The 19,834-nt window shown below is 35.6% G+C and overlaps 2 protein-coding genes and 2 long non-coding RNA genes across 9 annotated transcripts; all 4 read right to left on the bottom strand.

Annotated features, from left to right (window-relative positions):
* Positions 1-69: 69 nt before the first annotated feature.
* LOC130470123 (uncharacterized) lies at positions 70-5,453 on the bottom strand. Its single transcript, XM_056839718.1, has 2 exons — positions 2,599-5,453; positions 70-2,407 (listed from the first exon to the last, which is right to left on the bottom strand). The coding sequence occupies exons 1-2, from the start codon at positions 2,632-2,634 to the stop codon at positions 1,775-1,777; spliced, it is 669 nt and encodes a 222-aa protein (XP_056695696.1). The 5' UTR covers positions 2,635-5,453; the 3' UTR covers positions 70-1,774.
* Positions 5,454-8,540: 3,087 nt separating this feature from the next.
* Positions 8,541-13,727, bottom strand: LOC130470114 (uncharacterized). 4 transcript variants are annotated; one of them, XR_008930126.1, is made up of 5 exons: positions 10,616-11,413; positions 10,477-10,525; positions 10,275-10,400; positions 9,564-9,627; positions 8,541-8,574 (listed from the first exon to the last, which is right to left on the bottom strand). XR_008930126.1 is itself a non-coding variant. In XM_056839709.1 (3 exons), exons 1-2 carry the CDS (start codon positions 12,660-12,662, stop codon positions 9,599-9,601), a joined length of 1,038 nt encoding a protein of 345 aa, XP_056695687.1. In that variant the 5' UTR covers positions 12,663-13,727; the 3' UTR covers positions 8,555-8,574; positions 9,564-9,598. The 4 variants fall into 4 exon arrangements, 2 of the variants coding, with proteins under 2 accessions (XP_056695687.1, XP_056695684.1); XR_008930125.1 differs by having other exon boundaries at positions 10,477-10,537; positions 10,616-11,384; XM_056839709.1 differs by lacking the exons at positions 10,275-10,400; positions 10,477-10,525; positions 10,616-11,413 and adding an exon at positions 11,654-13,727 and having other exon boundaries at positions 8,555-8,574.
* Positions 13,728-13,763: 36 nt separating this feature from the next.
* On the bottom strand, positions 13,764-17,799 carry LOC130470117 (uncharacterized). Of its 2 annotated transcripts, none has more exons than XR_008930128.1 (5): positions 17,349-17,799; positions 17,210-17,270; positions 17,008-17,133; positions 16,297-16,360; positions 13,764-14,086 (listed from the first exon to the last, which is right to left on the bottom strand). It is a non-coding gene; the product is annotated as an uncharacterized lncRNA (long non-coding RNA). The 2 variants fall into 2 exon arrangements; XR_008930127.1 differs by lacking the exon at positions 13,764-14,086 and adding an exon at positions 15,274-15,307 and having other exon boundaries at positions 17,349-17,797.
* Positions 17,800-17,934: 135 nt separating this feature from the next.
* Positions 17,935-19,834, bottom strand: LOC130466114 (uncharacterized). 2 transcript variants are annotated; one of them, XR_008926134.1, is made up of 3 exons: positions 19,469-19,834; positions 18,839-19,016; positions 17,935-18,749 (listed from the first exon to the last, which is right to left on the bottom strand). It is a non-coding gene; the product is annotated as an uncharacterized lncRNA (long non-coding RNA). The 2 variants fall into 2 exon arrangements; XR_008926133.1 differs by lacking the exon at positions 19,469-19,834 and adding an exon at positions 19,286-19,340.

Genomic DNA, 19,834 nt, shown 5'->3' with positions numbered 1-19,834 from the left:
TAAGGAAAGAGAAAAACAAAAGGACGACATTTTGGTAAGAAGGATTAGCATAAAATGACAGGTAAACCAAATACTCCCTGGAGTCATTTCTAAATAAGTGTCGTTTTAGCTAACGTTATCTATGACTTATACAATATCAAATATCAATGTAAGTTACTACTCCGTATTAATGTTTATATTATTTTTTTGGACGAAACAGAAAGGTCGTTAATAATAAATTAATAAGTCATATTGCATATACAAAAATAAAATAAGTCAGTAAATTACAGCTTTAGAGAGACATTATATATTACAGCCAAAATAATTATTATTCTGCATTTTAAAGCACAAATTCATGATAAGTTTAAAGATATGTATAGAAAAATAAAAAGTTAGAGTATTTCCACCAGAAATCCAGGAGTAACAATATTTCCGAATGAAGTCCCTTAATTAAAGATTTTCGAATGAAGTCCGAATGAAGTACCCCTATGGTGGGTTTGTTTTTAGTTAAGTTTTGCGTGTTTAGTTTAGTTCAGGTTGTTTCTTTGGTAAAGATTTATGCGGGATCGAAGAGTATGTCAATCTTTCGACTACAATCAGACGAATCAAACGGTAATCATATTTGTCACGGCTACAACAGATTTATAGACCCCCTCGCCAATGAAGGCTGTAAATCACAGCAGGGTAAAAGAGGGAATACAAAATGTTTGATATACTACGGTCGTAGCTATGGTGAAAGAAAGTTTTTATTTTTTCGATTGTTATGTATTTGTTAGATTTAAATCTTTATGTAGATGTCGTATGACTTTTTATCAATGAATTAATTTGTTTATCAAAAAAATATTTAAGATTTTAATAAGTACTAGATATTAAAGAAATAAAATACGGAGTATCTCAATTCTCTCCCCTAAATTATTGCGAAAACACTAAAGCCACCATTACTTAGAAATAGATTAATCAATTATTAATTTTAATAATTAATTAATTAAGATGTAAGATGATGGCCCCAACTCCCAGGTTTGTGCTGTGTGATCTTTTGTTGGATTCCCTTTTCAGTCTTTGGGCAGTTTTTGAGTACTTGTTACTTCACCAAGGATCGGCCGGTGTGGGGGTTGGTCCTACTATTTGGCAGAAATGCTTCCTTTTGTGTTCAAATTGAAATTGACTTTGAATACACTAGTATTAAATGTGTTTTTAGCAAATTGTTCAATGAACTTCATACAGATTCTTTTAAAAAAAACGAGCTTCTTTGAGAGATGATGACCGATGGTCATAGTCATGGTTTCATGGGTGCAATTTGATTAGTCGAGCATTTGAGCTAAATAATTAACGGATCATTTTGGTAATCGGTAATAAATGACAGTAATGAAAATAATCTAAAGTGTAATATAAGAAGAAAAGTAACATCATAATGGCTATGGTAACTGTATGGGTGTGATATCAGCCCGTTGGCAACACCCTTATTTTGTGAAATGGTTAACAATCATAATACGAGCAACTTTCCTATTAACTGATCAACATCCCCTTACCAGCACTGGGATGAGATCGGTGGCAACAAGTCATCCATAAAGGGGAAGTCAACGGGTCGCTATCTTATGGGTATGACCCATATTGTTCGTACATCCGACCGGTGCCTATATATATGGACCTCATTTATTATAAAAGGTACGTAATCCCAATCATTTCACCCAACCATAATCTTATACTCTCTATAATCTCTGACTTAAGCATCGAAGGGGGAATCCTCGAACTACCCCCGATAGTAGCTTACCAGTGTTATCTGTGCATAATACAATCAACAGGAAGTAGTTAAGGCAAGCAGCAGGACCTCTCGATCCAACAATTCATAATCCATACTGGAACAATGGGCGCTAGAAGGAGGGATGATCTGAGCAAGACAAAAGTTACAGGCTCTCAAAATCTTTGCCAAATAGGGGTGTAAAGGGAATAGGAGGCCGTAATCATAATGGTGGACATAAACAGCAGTATGGTCATTGGGGCAATCACCAATCACACTACCATCACCGGGAACCACCAATCGGTATCCGCCAGGAAGTGTGAGATACTCCTTCACCCAGCGGGGATGATCATCCTTAACAACCTTGTTCCGGCAGACTGTTAGGATCTTGGTAGTCGCAATCTCACTAGTCGCATCAGAAGGACAAGGAATTTTATGTTCTTCATCATCATCCTCGAAGTCAGGCTCTACATCCAACGCACCCTCCCTCATAACTTGCTCACAGATAGCAGCAACATCTTCCCCGTCATACCACAATTCTTCCAGCTCATCCTCACCATACTCTAAAATTGAGTCACCGGACCCCTCACCCTCCTCTATATTTTCTTCTGCACCGGAATCCTCTATATTTTCACCAGTCGCATGACTGTTACCGACAACGTTTTCTAAATGCGAACTCCTAACAACATCCTGGTTATAAGAAACATAAACATTACAAGCGTTAGTTCCATACTGAGCATATCCAGGGCCGACATGATCTAGAAATTGCTACCAAGATCGGAGATGATACTTTGTAGCAATTAGAAGAACATCCAATACCGGCACAGAGTCAAAATATTATGAACATGGGGATACAAATCACGTTGTACATTGGCTCGTACCTGATGGAGACTGCGGGACCGCAACTCATCAGTCATCAGCAGCGTTGTGAGGAGGCGACTCTATATTCCCAGAGGTGGTCGGCCCTTCAGTACCGTCAACATTGATGAATCTTATTTGTATAGGGTATTTTAGGCGCTTTTAGGTTGCATTTCTAGGCATTCGTCTCATTTTAGTTGCATTTAGAGTCACATTTGCATAAGTTGTCGTTATTGTACTCTATTACGCCCCGTTTGTGTTTTCTTTAATATTTCAGGTGATTTTATGATCATTTGGATGCTTTCGGAGTGTTCATAGTTGATTTGGATGATGAACGGATGGGATGTTGACTTGAGGATCACTACATGTCTCTAGAAATAATCTTGAGTCAACAATGAAGCTAAACGTTATTTTTCTAAGCATCAAATCGGACAAGCGTTCACTCTTTTGATGATATCTCAAGTTCTACATATCGAAATGAGACGATTTTGATTGGGCTAGAAAGTAGACTTAAAGAGCTTTCCAACGATAGGTCACACGTCCCTAGGGGCATTGTAGAACGAGAGTTATGACATAAACAAAGGTGACACGAATGTGAGATGCGCCCACAGCCCACAACGCTGCGCCCTCATCTCACAACGATGCGCCCACATCCCCCTAGCTGCGAGGTACCTGAGCGCGCTGCGCCCACATCACTCCCTCGCTAGCATTTCCAAGCGCCTGACCTGCTCACAGCGATGTGCTGCGCCCACAGCGCACATTTTCTTCTTCGATGCGCCCACAGCCCAAGTGCTGCGCCCACAGCAACATCGTTGCGCCCACATCTCACTCATGCTTCACTAAGCGGTTGCTGGCCTGCTCACAGCGCAAGGCTGCGCCCACAGTGCGCCCAAGTCGACGAATACCACATTGCGTACGTCTCTCTCGCCGTCGGGTTTTTCATCGCCACGTCATCACGCCATCGACCAATCATTGACGACTTCTACTTTATTTTCTTAAATTTACTTTTTATTTTAGAAAATAGAAAACTATAAATACTTGAAGGGAATTATTTTTCCCTCATGCTTTTTATTTTCCTTTACGTTTTCAATTCCCTTAGAACTCCTCTTTCACGTTCTTTTTCTCTTCTCCTTCATGAACCCTAGATTTTCTTCAAACTCCATTAATGTAACTCTTTGAGGTATTATCGAATTTTCTCTTTATTTTATTTATTGCTTTTAATTATGTTTTCATTCTTAGATTTGGTTTTCATTGTTTGTTTCATGATTGAGTAGTTCGCTTTCTAGGGTTTGGGAATCCATGTTTATATTATGAATCCTTATTATTATTGTTGATGGTTTGATTATTCATTGATATTTCTAGTTGATTAGGTTTATATTGTTAATCTTTGCAATCTGATCAATTGTTTGATTAAATCATGCTAATAGGATTTAGAATCGAAAGATCAAATTTTAGAAGCTTACCTACAACTAGCAATTCTGATTATGTTAGCGACCGTACTGCATATGTTGAATTGAGAGCGTTAAGACCCGACCGTAGGATTAACTAGTGCTCTAGATACTCTGAATACTTGAATTGTTGATGATGTTTTGATTGATTTTGAACTATAAACATGGTGAACCATTGCCCTAGATCTTTTAGTTTATTTTCCTTTATTTTACTTTAACCATTCAATCCTAAATTTCGTGACATTGTTAGTTTCGCCATACCTTGAAAGCTAGATTTAAATAGCCATCTCTCTGTGGATTCGACCCTGCTTACCCTACTACATTGTTAGGAGGTTTCGTTAGGATTTTATTTTTGACGGGTGTACGACAGCCTATCAAACATCAACTTCAATAGAATTATTACAAATAGATCTTGGGGAACCCCGAGCATTATCATCAAACCCATAATCACTCGGGACGTTTTCATTATCCATTTTACACGACATACTACCAAAAAATAGTAAAACATACGAGAGAAGAAAGCAAGAGAAGGTTAAGGAAATACCTTGAATGCAGTAAGCGATTCGTAACAAGATACGGCGCAAACAACTCGGGCAGCCCAGGTGACAATCGAGAAATGGAGTAGAGTTTTCTAAATAATCTACGGCAGAAACACAATCGAAGCAACAGGAGAAAATACGCAAGGAATGAGGTTTGCAGAAAGTTCAGAAGAGAAAGTGAATGGAGAAGATAGAAAGTAAAGAGGGGGTAAAATAAGTAAAAGAGGGTTATATAGTCAAAAAGGAAACCCAAGGGTCTCGTATTTGACAGTTAGCAGAAGGTGAAGCGACTCACTCGCATCGTAACCATTGAAAATAGGGGACGAGTGATGCGTGTCGCAGCAAACCCAATGTAACACCACATATCAGAAATAATGGGCGGTCAAAAGTGAAATTTTTTGAATTTTAAATTCAGTCAAATTTAAAAAAGGCTCAAAGTCTGTAGTCAGCATAATTCAAGGGGGCTAGTCAGAAAAAGAAATCAAGGGGACTAGTCAGCAAAAGAATTCAAGAGGACTAGTCAAAAAATAATTCAAGGGGGCTAGTCAGCAAATAATTAACAAAGACAATCAGTGCAATATATACCATAATTTCGGCATGTTGTAATCTGTGTAACCTGTCACATGCACAAGTAGCGAAATAATTCTGAAAGGGGCTAGTAAAAAAGCAGTGTTTCAGAATTCATCTTACCAGTACCAGCATCCAAAACACACATATTCGGAGGATAGTTGTAGGGAGACGTGCTTTTCTATCAGAGCAAGCACGTCGATTCAAGAATTGTTACACTCACTTTGACAGGGCTAGTTGTACGGGTGTGATAGCAGCCCGCTGGTAACACCCTTATTTTGTGAAAAAGTCAACAACCATAATACAAGAAACTTTCCTACCAGCCGATTAACAACTCTTACCAGCGCTGGGATAAGATCGGTGGCAACATGTCATCCATGAAGGGAAAGGCAACATGTCGTTATCTTATATATATATATATATATATATATATATATATATATATATATATATATATATATATATATATATATATATATATATATATATATATATATATATATATATATATATATGGACCTCATTTATTGTAAAAGGTTGTAATCCTAATCTTTTCACCCAACCATAATCTTATACTCTCTATAATCTCTAATTTAAGCATCGGAGGGGGAATTCTAGAATCATCCCTGAGGTAGCTTACCAGTGTTATCTATGAAAAATACAATCAGCAGGAAGTAGATAAGGCAAGCAGTAAGACCTCTCCAATTGTTCCTAATCCATACCGGAACAATAACGGAATTCATCTTCACACTTAAGATTTTCTACATATATAAGCATCTTCAGCCAACACAACCCCACAAATGATAATGAGGATTTATGAAAGAAAATGAGATTCTTTAGCTGAATTAACATTCTCAAGACGTAGGTATGAGTTTTCTTACAAATTGTATCTCTACTATTTAGCAAATGCATGATATTCCGTGTCGCCAATATTTGGCAAATGACAAGGCGTCATGCCGTGACTCGTGAGACACATTAGACATATTGTTACCTCACAAAAAATGTTGACGGTATCATTGCTCAAACTCATGATTTCTCTTCCATTGATGTAATATTTTAACCACTACTTCAATTCATCAGCTTATAACTCTAAATAAATCAAAAAAGAATATGTTCTATTAATGTTAAAACTTTAATGTCCAATGTTAATGTAACCATTTATAATACCAACAATTTATTTTAAAATTTCTTTTTATAGTCAAATCATATACTCCATAGAAGTTTTTTTTTATATAGAATTATTCAAAGTATACATAGAATTGTTAAGAATAGGAAAAAAAAATAGGCAAAAAACATTGTACTTTTTAGCTAACCAAATATGTCTTCCCTCCTAACATATTTGTAACCCAATGTATAATTTATAATTAAAAAAATAAATTAGGTGAAATACAAAAAAAAAAAGTTCAAGTTTATACAAATTGAGTAAATTACTCAAAGAGTTTATTCTTAAACAATAACAAATACAAAATATGACCTCGAATTATTTTCAACAAATCAAACTCAAATACTGTATGACTAGTCTTATAAGCAAGCGATGCGTGCGAGAGTATATATCAAAATTAGAATTGTGTAATTACAACAAAGTGACTAATCATCACTCGTGAAACTATTCACAAAGTCATCTAAACAAAATTAGACATCAATCACATCATCAATCTCAACATGAACCAAACATCTAAATAGTGAAAAGAATGTAATCCTCGTGCCCTTACTTGACGGAAAATCTAAATTCTAGTACCAATATAAATCAGGTAAACATATAAAATAATGTGTTTCACTTTTATATTTTGCTTGCAACATATCGCCTAACCACGTGCACTTGTTTGCTCAATCGATATCCAACACAATAACTTACATTATAGGAATGTTCTGGATATATTCAATTGGTGTTGGTAGCACCCAACCACCACGAAAAATCTTTGGCTCCGAAAGTTAAGAATTATTCTTCCATGTGTCGATTACGTCTATTAGGCTAGCTACATAAACATAAACAAAATTTCCTTTAATTTTAAACTCAATACGAGCTACTCAAAATCAGAAGATTATTTAGGGTACATTGAAACATGTTGAAGTACTTATTTTATTTTAGTAGTTAAACAACCTAAAATGTGATGTGCAAGGTCGAAACATAACCTATAAAACCAAATCATCTACTCTATTGATTTCCCCTTAATAACCAAGATATTAGTTTTGACCTCCGATCTTGCGTATCTTCATCTTTGTTGTCGTCCAATATAGAACTCTATAACTATATATATTTTACCAACATACTCTACCTTATTACTGTACATTTTTTGGTGCTCCTACATCTTCAGTGTACAATTATTCAGAGCATGATTGACTGCATTTTAGTATTTTGTATTGAACACTATTCTTTTACCCAGTAAAACGTAGCTTTCCCCCCCTACATATCTTGTGCATACTTAATATGTACTCATATTGTTTGCTACTAATCTTGAAAAGTGAATACTACATTTTAGTGTGTAATTTGATGCGTTTTAGTACTTTGTATTTAATTCTAATCCTGAAAAGTGAACACTACACATATTATTCACATCTTTTATGATGATTGTTCTTACTAAATAATCTTATTTTGACTTTTTCCAATTAGATTGCTCCCATTACTCCCTTAGGAAAAATAACATAGATTACAAATTTGCATTAAAATTTTCCCTTAAATCTTGGCATTAATTATATATTTAATATAATTGGTTAATTTAAATTTAAACGAGGGCACTATACACTATTCTACAGGGAACACCAAAAGATCAATTAATCTAATGATCTCAACAGTTCCCTTAGGAGGCGCTTGGTATGTGGGAATGGTGGAAAGGAAATTTGTGTGTGGGAATTCTTAGATATTTTTCCCATTCATTTGTTTGGGCAGTGATAGATAGGGGTGTGCAAAATTTGATCCGGACCGAAAAATGGACTGGACCGGATCGGACCAACCCGGACCGGACCGGACCGGACCGAAGGCAATCGGTCCGGTCTTCGGGTCGAGAAATATTAATTTCCGGTCTTCGGCCCGGTCCGATCCGGTCCGGTTAAAACCCGATTTTGGACAGGACAGATTTTTTCTTAATAAAATATACGGTTTTTGTAACACCCCGACAATTCCCTCTTTTCTAAAATAACCTTTTAATATAAAACGTAGAGAATTATCAAGGCATTATCGCCCGTGTGAAAACGTATCGGCTTATTCAGAATTTTGCAGCGGAAAACATAAAACTAACTTTTAGGTTCATAAATAATCTATTACATATTAGGTCCAAACCCATTTAACTGAATTAAGGAAATACGAATGGTACGACAAATTTCAAATCCAAGTTAACAAATTAAATCACTTAATTAAACGAATAGAACTACAAGCTCTCTAATCCCGATCCCAATGATGCATCATCTTCAAATCTGTAGATGGTCAACGCTTATTGATCCTTAAAGACTGCTCACCAAAGATGGGTCATCACAGGATCAATAAGGCATAGCCATGATCAACACACACAAACAAGCACGTAATCAGCAAAGCTGAGTACTACATACTAAAACAACAACAATCCTAGCATGATACTATCAAACCAACAACCCTAACATGATACTAATAAATATAAGTAAGGACAGACAAAACATAATAAATTGACGATTATACTTGACTAGACTAAGCTAGGCTTAATAACCATAATATTATTTTAGTTGAAATAGACAATGGACCGAGTTGACCATCCAGAAGTCTTTACTAAGGAAGACGAGGTACGGGCGCGACTCCGTAACCTCGGTGACCTGCGATATCGAGGAACGTTTAAATAAAAATAGGACACGGTGATCAATCCGGTCCCAGAAAAGGCCATGGGCTACCACCATGAACCCCAACTCCTGTTTGTCCGTCACTTCAGACGTGCACAGTCTAAAGCTATTGCTATTCAGTTTCACTTTACATGATTTACAAATTGAGATTCCGTTATGACTCAACCATTACATAAGACAGACAATTCACATTTGTTCACAACTGTTTTTATCTTGGAATTAAGTGAGTGATCATAAAAGCATCAATCAAGACTCATTCCAACTTAACCAACCTTTCCTTTAACCATGAGCAACCCTGTATATGGGCATAGAGTTTCAACTTACTAAACAAGGTCCTCCGCCCTTATAAAGTAGTGAAAAGATAGAAAGGGAACAACAACCAATTGATCCAACCCAATCATATAGAATAATCTAGTGTTCCCAACCAACATGTTTGTATCAAACATCCATACTAACATGTTACAGTTCCTATAGTGCAAAATAAGTTCAATAAGTTTGTCCAACAGTATTAAACATGCACATTCCATATAACCAAGTTTGTCTATAATATCAACATCACCAAGTTCAACAATAATATCAACATGATTTCAACAATTAGCACACATTCCAAGCACGCAGGTATGTACGTACCTTGTGTAAACAAACTGCAAGACCACTTTAATAATTCAAAAGTCGCCTACGGAGAATTCTCCACCTAACAACAACCAATATAGACTCATATCAATTCATATTGAATTTTCAACAACATTAGGGAGCTTCAAACCCTTCCTAAACATAATTAGAACATTTTTCAATATCGAAACTTGAATATTTGGTTTCCTAGCATCATAATTATTGAATTAGTGATTGAAATTCGTTGAAAACTCTTTGCAAACATCGTACTTTAAATTTTCAGCAATATGAACTCATTTAAAAACTTCACCAAGGCCAATTTACGTTCTTAGAACATCGAAACAATAAATTTAATAAACCACAATCGTCCTACCATGATTTACAACCATTAAAACCTTAAAATTCATACTTTAATAATTAAAACCATTATTTCAATCAAATCGCATAATCCGAATATTAATAATTTAATTATATAAAACATAAAATCTGAAATTTATAGTTAAACCATAAAACTATAATTTAATCCAATAAAACATTAATTAAATTTGTAAACATAATTGAAAATCTAACTTAAATATTATTAACAAACTGAAAATAAATTAGTTTATAATATATAATCTGAATTCTAAATATAAATTATCAAAACTAATAATTTAAATTATGAAAACCTTAATTAAATTATTAAAACATAAATATTACATTAATTAAATAAAAGGGTAAAGAATTAACCAAAAAAAGAGAGGAGAGGGAAGCTGCTGGCCGGCAGGCAGGGCGGCGCGGCAACAGTGGGCGGCGACGCTGGTCGGAGGAGTACGGCGGAGGGTGTCAGCGTCCGCGCGATGGTTGTTGGTGGTGCTGTGCAAGAAAACAATTAAGGAGGGCAACGAAAGGGGAGAACGAAGCAAGAGGTGAGAGGAAGGAGGTGCTTTACCGGCGGCGAACAATCGTTATGGGCGCGGCTGGTGGCGCGGTGGTGGTTGCTGCGAACGAAACTGCGAGTGAGGAGAAGGGATGAAACAACAGAGAAAGAAATAAGGGAGAAGGAGAAGATGAGGAGGTCGAAACCTTACCAGTGGCGTGATGGTGGTCCGACGGCGAGGGAGGCTGCAGCAACGAAAGTGAAGGCGGGAGAGAGGAACGGCGGCGTGAGGGATAGCAGCAAGGAGGAGCGGCGGTGGCTGAAGCAGAGAGTCTTGTGCGTTTTCACGTGAATGGTGAAGCAAGGGTTTGAGAGTTTTCTTTTGTTTCTCTTTTTATTTTTGTTTCACGTGAAGTTGAATAGGAGAAAGGGTTATGGGTTTATTTGGGGTTATTTATTTTGGGCTTTGTTATTTGGGCTAGGATTATAATTGAGTTTATGTTTGAATTCGAAACCGATTATGATTGTTTTCTAAGTAAAAACGTATTTTCGTAATTCAAATTCTTTTCAACATAAAATTCTAAAATTATTTTTGATTTCATAAATCGTTAAAATGTTTAGAATGTAATCAAATAAAATAAATATACGTTAATTATATATTTATTTCTAAAATTTATAAATTCTATTTAAATATAATTAACTATACGTTAAAATATATTAATAAAATGTATAAAATTATGGGGGATTACAATCTACCCCTCTTAAAAGAAGTTTCGTCCCGAAACTTGACAAGAAATTTCCCACACTTTTCCCAAAAGCTTTTAACTTATTCTTACTAGAGAAGTATTTGTGCCACCTAAGTGCACTATTTTGCCAACTCAAGGCTGTTTGTGTTACTCATGAACACCTTTTCTTATGCGGAGAATCTATTTGCTTTGCATCAACTTGTAAAGGTTGCTAAAAATAAGCATAAAATGCATAAAAATACCATAAAAATAGGTAAAAAGCGCGAATTTCTATCGCATTCTACCCCCTTAAAGAAAACGAGTTACGCCCTCGTAACTCACCTCAGGGAATAGCTAATTCAAAATTCTCTTTCGACGAATTCTCTTTCGACGAATTCTCTTTCAAAATTCCCATTTCATTAAAACTACTAACTTTAGACTTTTCACAACAGATGACGAAACAAAAGAACAAGTCACCACGAATTAAATAACGCTTAACTTGCGCGGAGTTAATAGAAAAGTACCAGAATCTATATCGGCAGATCGTTCATCCTCATTCTGATTCATCATGTACAACTTTCCTGGAGCCTTATTCGGGTTGTTGTTATCATTTGCAGGCTTATTATAGTTCTCTTGATTGTTTTGTGCCCCTCCAGGCTTTGAATTTTGACCTCCAGACTGGTTAAACCTCACTTGGTTTCCAGCTTTATTACTATTTTGTTCCTTTCTGTGCTTAGTGAAGCACTCATACTCCCTATGTCCCCTTTTTTGACAATAGTTGCAGGTCACTAATTCTCCGTTGCAGTTCTTACCAGGGTGATTGCTACTGCACATCTTGCAATGATGCACTCTCTTAGATTGGTTCGAATTGTTGTGGTGCCCCTGATTGCTTCTTCCCTGAAAATTTCCATTTCCACTCTCATTCCTATTCACGTTTCTATTCTTCTTGAAATTCCCTCGGTTTTTCCCAGCATCAAACTCTTTTCTTTTCTCCCCAACAACATTTTTCTTGTCCCTTCTAGACTGTAAACCATGAATATGGGCGGTTCTCTCATACGCATTCTCTAAAGGTATAAAGGTTTCTCCACCTAATTCCAACTGGATCTCATCGGTCAACCCTTGCTCAAACATCTGAGCCTTTATCTCCTCTATGGCTACAACCTCAGGTGTAAACTTCGACAACGCTATAAATTTGCTATAATATTCAGCGATGGTCATACTCCCCATCCCAAGGTTTATGAATTCCTGCGCTTTTCGTTTTGTAATAAAAGGAGGATAAAACTTTTCCCTCAATGCAACAACAAATGAGTCCCAATTAAATCTCTCGGCAGTACTTAGCCTAGTTTCATTCTCTCTCCACCACAGATCGGCTTCATCTTTTAGGTAAAGGACAGCTTGACCTACTCTCATACTCATAGGGCAACTCACAGCCTCAAACTGTTTCTCAAACTCCCTAATCCTATTTTCTAAGAAGGTAAGGTCTGATTGTCCCTTGAAGTATGGTGGTTTAACCCTAGCAAGTCTTTCAAACATTTCCCCTGCAGATTTGGGGCGCTCAGTTCTTTACTGAGTCAGCTTTTCCGCCAAAAGGCGAATAGCCACGGCTAGATCATTGTTGTTGGCCATTCTAGAACGTGACCTGCAATTAGAATACTCTACTTTAGGTTTGAAACATCACCTATACGTTATCCCATACAATTTAATACTTGAATTGACCATAAAGATCACCTCAACCAACACTGTTCACATTAATACACATCATCTATGAAGGCACGACAATCGTTTACGAAGGTGCAACGATCGTCTACAAGATGCAATAATCATTGAAAAATAATCATCCTCAATAATTCACGAAAGACATTCACACACTGCACATAAGGCATAACATTTTGAATCATATTGGTCATGAGGGTCTAGATTGGCCCTCACTTCCTTTATGTACTCAAATCATTTAATATTATTGTGGCAATTAAATTGATCCACAATTCACACTGAGTATGCACCCAATAGAAAAATTAATCCATGACGTACTACCTAGAGGTTGGGGTATTATGGAATCCTCAAAATAGAATAAAGAACAATTCCTTGAAAACTTTAACTTTTATTGCTAACTCCATAGAGGTTTATTACATCCTTGAAAATAATAAAGAACATCTCAAACTTCAATAAACTTAAACCTTAAACAGTTGTAGCTTTGCTTGCTACTTATTCTTTAAAACATGAAAGAGCTAATTAACTATTTATGACTTCAAAATATTTGTGGCCTCTTGCCTATCCATCGCTCCTGAAAGTTTTAGGAGTGACTTTAGATCTCAAGATCATCGAACTCTTCTTCAGGGTCTTCATCGGGGTCTTCCTCAGGGTTTGCATCTTCTTCCATGTCTTCATCTTGATTAGGCTCACTTGCCATCTCCTGTTCACTTTCGAGCTCTTCATCTGAATCACTAGAAATCTCAATGGTTGGCTCATGGGTCGCTGGGTTAGGATTCTCTGCCTCAACATCTACATTCTCATTCTCCACAGCTACATCATTTTCCTCTAGGTCATTATTTACACTTACTCCCATAGGTTCTTCTGTAACTGCATCCCAAGCATGACTCCATGAGTTTCTACCCTCCTTGAACCCATTTTCTACGACCTCAATAATGGTGGTCAGGATCTCTACGTCATATCTCTACCTACCATCCCTAGTCTCATACTTAATCAACTTTGGTGTTCCATCATCAGAATGCATGTCTTTAAACTTTTCCTTGAGTTCTAGGTATGGAAATTTGTTAGGTAAGCAATTAATGATAGTGGCTGCTATGATATCCTTTCTCATTAAGATAGGTTGCCCTTGAACCTTAGCATAATATTCACATCCAAACACAATTTTCTTCACATAAATATCTGGGGTTTCTATATCAAGTTTCTCGAAGGATCCTATATTGGTATACTTGGAAAGAAACATTTTATTCCTGAAATAAACAATTCAAGGTCTCACTAACGATTTTCCAGCCAAAACATAAACAAGGTTCAGTAATCAATAAGTTTGGTGGAATCAAACAATTCTTTATGCACATGTAAATGTAACACTTAAACAATTAGCACACGCACGTACATAACAATCAATTTCTAATGCTAGCGTTGACTAGCTACTAATGCACATATAATTCTATCTTATATGCCCTTCTTATACTACCCATCTCTCATAAACTAAATCATTGAAATAATTTAAATGACGAAGTAAAAGAACGATAATATAAGAAAATTATAACATAGAATAATAACATAAATAAAAATATAAAATAAATAAAGTAAATCATTGAAATAATTTAAATGACGAAGTAAAAGAACGATAATATAAGAAAATTATAACATAGAATAATAACATAAATAAAAATATAAAATAAATAAAGTAAAATGAATTAAGTAAATGCGTAGCGAATAAATTCGAAAATAAAGTTATTAATTCGAAAAAGATTTTATATTTCCTAACTAACGAATTCTAACTTTTAAACCAACTAAAAAAAATTGAACTCCATTTTTAAAAAAAATAAATAAATTGTATTTATATTATTTTTATTTATTTGTTTGAATAATAAATAATAAAAAAAATAAAAATGTCCAAAGTATCACTTTAACTTGGAAAAATAATTTGATTTCGAACGTAAATAAGGAATATCGTATACTTTCAAACAAGATAAAAGGAAATCGGCCCCCCAAAAAAAAGTACCAATTTTTGAACACTATAATCCGTAGAAACTCGATTTTTAAGAAATTTATTTTGAATAACTAGATGGTTAGGCGCCTAGAAATTTATTAAAATAAAACCTTAGCTTCTAGATACCACTTTGTAACACCCCGACAATTCCCTCTTTTCTAAAATAACCTTTTAATATAAAACGTAGAGAATTATCAAGGCATTATCGCCCGTGTGAAAACGTATCGGCTTATTCAGAATTTTGCAGCGGAAAACATAAAACTAACTTTTAGGTTCATAAATAATCTATTACATATTAGGTCCAAACCCATTTAACTGAATTAAGGAAATACGAATGGTACGACAAATTTCAAATCCAAGTTAACAAATTAAATCACTTAATTAAACGAATAGAACTACAAGCTCTCTAATCCCGATCCCAATGATGCATCATCTTCAAATCTGTAGATGGTCAACGCTTATTGATCCTTAAAGACTGCTCACCAAAGATGGGTCATCACAGGATCAATAAGGCATAGCCATGATCAACACACACAAACAAGCACGTAATCAGCAAAGCTGAGTACTACATACTAAAACAACAACAATCCTAGCATGATACTATCAAACCAACAACCCTAACATGATACTAATAAATATAAGTAAGGACAGACAAAACATAATAAATTGACGATTATACTTGACTAGACTAAGCTAGGCTTAATAACCATAATATTATTTTAGTTGAAATAGACAATGGACCGAGTTGACCATCCAGAAGTCTTTACTAAGGAAGACGAGGTACGGGCGCGACTCCGTAACCTCGGTGACCTGCGATATCGAGGAACGTTTAAATAAAAATAGGACACGGTGATCAATCCGGTCCCAGAAAAGGCCATGGGCTACCACCATGAACCCCAACTCCTGTTTGTCCGTCACTTCAGACGTGCACAGTCTAAAGCTATTGCTATTCAGTTTCACTTTACATGATTTACAAATTGAGATTCCGTTATGACTCAACCATTACATAAGACAGACAATTCACATTTGTTCACAACTGTTTTTATCTTGGAATTAAGTGAGTGATCATAAAAGCATCAATCAAGACTCATTCCAACTTAACCAACCTTTCCTTTAACCATGAGCAACCCTGTATATGGGCATAGAGTTTCAACTTACTAAACAAGGTCCTCCGCCCTTATAAAGTAGTGAAAAGATAGAAAGGGAACAACAACCAATTGATCCAACCCAATCATATAGAATAATCTAGTGTTCCCAACCAACATGTTTGTATCAAACATCCATACTAACATGTTACAGTTCCTATAGTGCAAAATAAGTTCAATAAGTTTGTCCAACAGTATTAAACATGCACATTCCATATAACCAAGTTTGTCTATAATATCAACATCACCAAGTTCAACAATAATATCAACATGATTTCAACAATTAGCACACATTCCAAGCACGCAGGTATGTACGTACCTTGTGTAAACAAACTGCAAGACCACTTTAATAATTCAAAAGTCGCCTACGGAGAATTCTCCACCTAACAACAACCAATATAGACTCATATCAATTCATATTGAATTTTCAACAACATTAGGGAGCTTCAAACCCTTCCTAAACATAATTAGAACATTTTTCAATATCGAAACTTGAATATTTGGTTTCCTAGCATCATAATTATTGAATTAGTGATTGAAATTCGTTGAAAACTCTTTGCAAACATCGTACTTTAAATTTTCAGCAATATGAACTCATTTAAAAACTTCACCAAGGCCAATTTACGTTCTTAGAACATCGAAACAATAAATTTAATAAACCACAATCGTCCTACCATGATTTACAACCATTAAAACCTTAAAATTCATACTTTAATAATTAAAACCATTATTTCAATCAAATCGCATAATCCGAATATTAATAATTTAATTATATAAAACATAAAATCTGAAATTTATAGTTAAACCATAAAACTATAATTTAATCCAATAAAACATTAATTAAATTTGTAAACATAATTGAAAATCTAACTTAAATATTATTAACAAACTGAAAATAAATTAGTTTATAATATATAATCTGAATTCTAAATATAAATTATCAAAACTAATAATTTAAATTATGAAAACCTTAATTAAATTATTAAAACATAAATATTACATTAATTAAATAAAAGGGTAAAGAATTAACCAAAAAAAGAGAGGAGAGGGAAGCTGCTGGCCGGCAGGCAGGGCGGCGCGGCAACAGTGGGCGGCGACGCTGGTCGGAGGAGTACGGCGGAGGGTGTCAGCGTCCGCGCGATGGTTGTTGGTGGTGCTGTGCAAGAAAACAATTAAGGAGGGCAACGAAAGGGGAGAACGAAGCAAGAGGTGAGAGGAAGGAGGTGCTTTACCGGCGGCGAACAATCGTTATGGGCGCGGCTGGTGGCGCGGTGGTGGTTGCTGCGAACGAAACTGCGAGTGAGGAGAAGGGATGAAACAACAGAGAAAGAAATAAGGGAGAAGGAGAAGATGAGGAGGTCGAAACCTTACCAGTGGCGTGATGGTGGTCCGACGGCGAGGGAGGCTGCAGCAACGAAAGTGAAGGCGGGAGAGAGGAACGGCGGCGTGAGGGATAGCAGCAAGGAGGAGCGGCGGTGGCTGAAGCAGAGAGTCTTGTGCGTTTTCACGTGAATGGTGAAGCAAGGGTTTGAGAGTTTTCTTTTGTTTCTCTTTTTATTTTTGTTTCACGTGAAGTTGAATAGGAGAAAGGGTTATGGGTTTATTTGGGGTTATTTATTTTGGGCTTTGTTATTTGGGCTAGGATTATAATTGAGTTTATGTTTGAATTCGAAACCGATTATGATTGTTTTCTAAGTAAAAACGTATTTTCGTAATTCAAATTCTTTTCAACATAAAATTCTAAAATTATTTTTGATTTCATAAATCGTTAAAATGTTTAGAATGTAATCAAATAAAATAAATATACGTTAATTATATATTTATTTCTAAAATTTATAAATTCTATTTAAATATAATTAACTATACGTTAAAATATATTAATAAAATGTATAAAATTATGGGGGATTACAGTTTTTTCATGAAATGTCCCTCAGGTTTGCAATAATGCACCAAATACCCTCGCGTCTTTTGAATCACATAATATACCCCTATTTTTGCATAAATTTGCACCAAATACCCCTAATTTGACATTCCGTTAGTCCTCCGTTAAGTCATGTTTATAATTCACAAAATGCCCCTATTTATAAACTTATTGCACAATATACACCTATTTGTAAAGTTATTTGCACCAAATACTCAAATTGCACGAATTGAATCTAACGGCTAGTTTGAATCTAGTCACATTGCCTCCTCATAATTCATCAGTTTCAATTTTCAGAAGAGCAACTCAAGGTAGTTTGAACCTTCTAACTCTATCATGAAATGACTAAATTAGGCTACCTCAACAACTTGGTTGTTCTGAAGAAAAAAAACCCAAATATCATGAAACTAAATTAGGCAGAGGCAACGAATTTCACTGCTAATAACAGGTTTCCTTGCGTTATTGAAATACTCATTGTCAGAGAAACATTATGAACAACTCTAATAACATCTACAAAATAAAATACAAGTGATTGGTATTGTGAGAAACAAGTGTTGTTGTTAAAGGCTGCATTTCTTGCCTACAAGATCCTTTCCATCAACATGTATACCCAACTGATCAATAGGAACAAAGTTGAACTTTGTTTCAGGGATATATACCCTTTCAACACTGGCTACCTCAACAACTGAGTTCTCATTGATGGTCATCTCGTAGTCATTTTTAGTCGTGTTGAACCTCTTATTAGCAACTTCAACAGATCCCTTTGAGATGTATTAAACCTTCCCTGCTTCAAAGGTGTCAAAGAACTTCTTCTCTATCGCATTGAACATCGTTGCTTGTATTTGAGTACCCTACATTCATGAACTACTATATGAACAACTCTCAATTCAAACATGAAAGTGTAAAACATAGAGTTTGACTCATTCTAGATTATGCTTACATATTCATTAGTTAGCTCAACATTGAAGACATTCCCTTCTCCTCTCTCATTATAGAAGGTTTGTAGTGTCCCCTTGCTGGTAACTCGGACTTTGATGGTCCAGTTCCCTTGGTAAGGGTTCAAAGAACCAAGAGGGTACACTCTTCTAGTCATACCCATTCTTGCAGCAGGTGCAGCACTGCAACACACATAAAAGCACCATAAACACTAACCAAAACACACACACTAAAAAAAACCATATATAGACACTAAAACAACCAATTTATAGCAAAGCAAATTGAGAAATAAGCACAAGTAACTGGAATCAGTTTGATAACTAATGATTTCTTCATTAATTAAGAAGCAGATAAAGAATAAGAATTAATCTGAAGTTCAAACATAAACAAATCTTAGGAATTAATGGTACTTTACTGAATTGATAAAGACAAATCAGGATTATGAAATTACTAGAGTCGGGATTGATCGTTTCCAGGCACCCTCAAAATCAAATCTAAAACTCTCTGGGCAGCGAATCAAACCAAAGCAAAAACGCCTAGAAATTCACCAACATTCATCTCAGTCAACGAAATCAAACCCAGCAGAAACGCCTAGAAATCAAAAGAACTAAGAATTAATTTGAAGAAATCAAACCTAGCAGAAGAAATTGCAAGAACGGTCAAAACAACGAACCAAGAATCTCAGTCAAACAGTTAGGCTCGCCGGCGACCATATATCGGAGATCGGCCTCCGCCGGCGAACAGAGAGGGGAGATCGGCCGCTACCGGCGACTAGAGAGCAGGATGAAGAACAGGGGAGAGGAGAGAGAAAGAGAAGAAGTTGAGATTTTTTTAATTTTTTGGAATTTATGCCAAAGAACATGCATTAAGGGCAAAATGGTAAACTATAGCTAACGGAGGACTAACGTCCGTTAACTGCAAGTGCATTTCATGAACAATACGAAAAAATAGGGGTATATTATGTGATTCGAAAGACGCGAGGGTATTTGGTGCATTATTG

Source organism: Spinacia oleracea, chromosome 1 (assembly GCF_020520425.1).
Source record: "Spinacia oleracea cultivar Varoflay chromosome 1, BTI_SOV_V1, whole genome shotgun sequence".
Lineage (NCBI taxonomy): Eukaryota > Viridiplantae > Streptophyta > Magnoliopsida > Caryophyllales > Amaranthaceae > Spinacia > Spinacia oleracea.
This window is presented reverse-complemented; position numbering and strand designations above follow the sequence as displayed.

Bases quoted from the DNA above. Each gene is read 5' to 3' on its own strand.
- LOC130470123 (XM_056839718.1), bottom strand. From the start codon at position 2,634: ATGACTGATGAGTTGCGGTCCCGCAGTCTCCATCAG. The intron at 2,408-2,598 runs GTACGAGCCAAT...TCTTATAACCAG, and splicing joins GGTCCCGCAGTCTCCATCAG to GATGTTGTTAGGAGTTCGCA.
- LOC130470114 (XM_056839709.1), bottom strand. From the start codon at position 12,662: ATGTTTGAAAGACTTGCTAGGGTTAAACCACCATACTTCAAGGGACAA. The intron at 9,628-11,653 runs GTACTTTTCTAT...GGTTGTTGTTAG, and splicing joins ATCTGCCGATATAGATTCTG to GTGGAGAATTCTCCGTAGGC.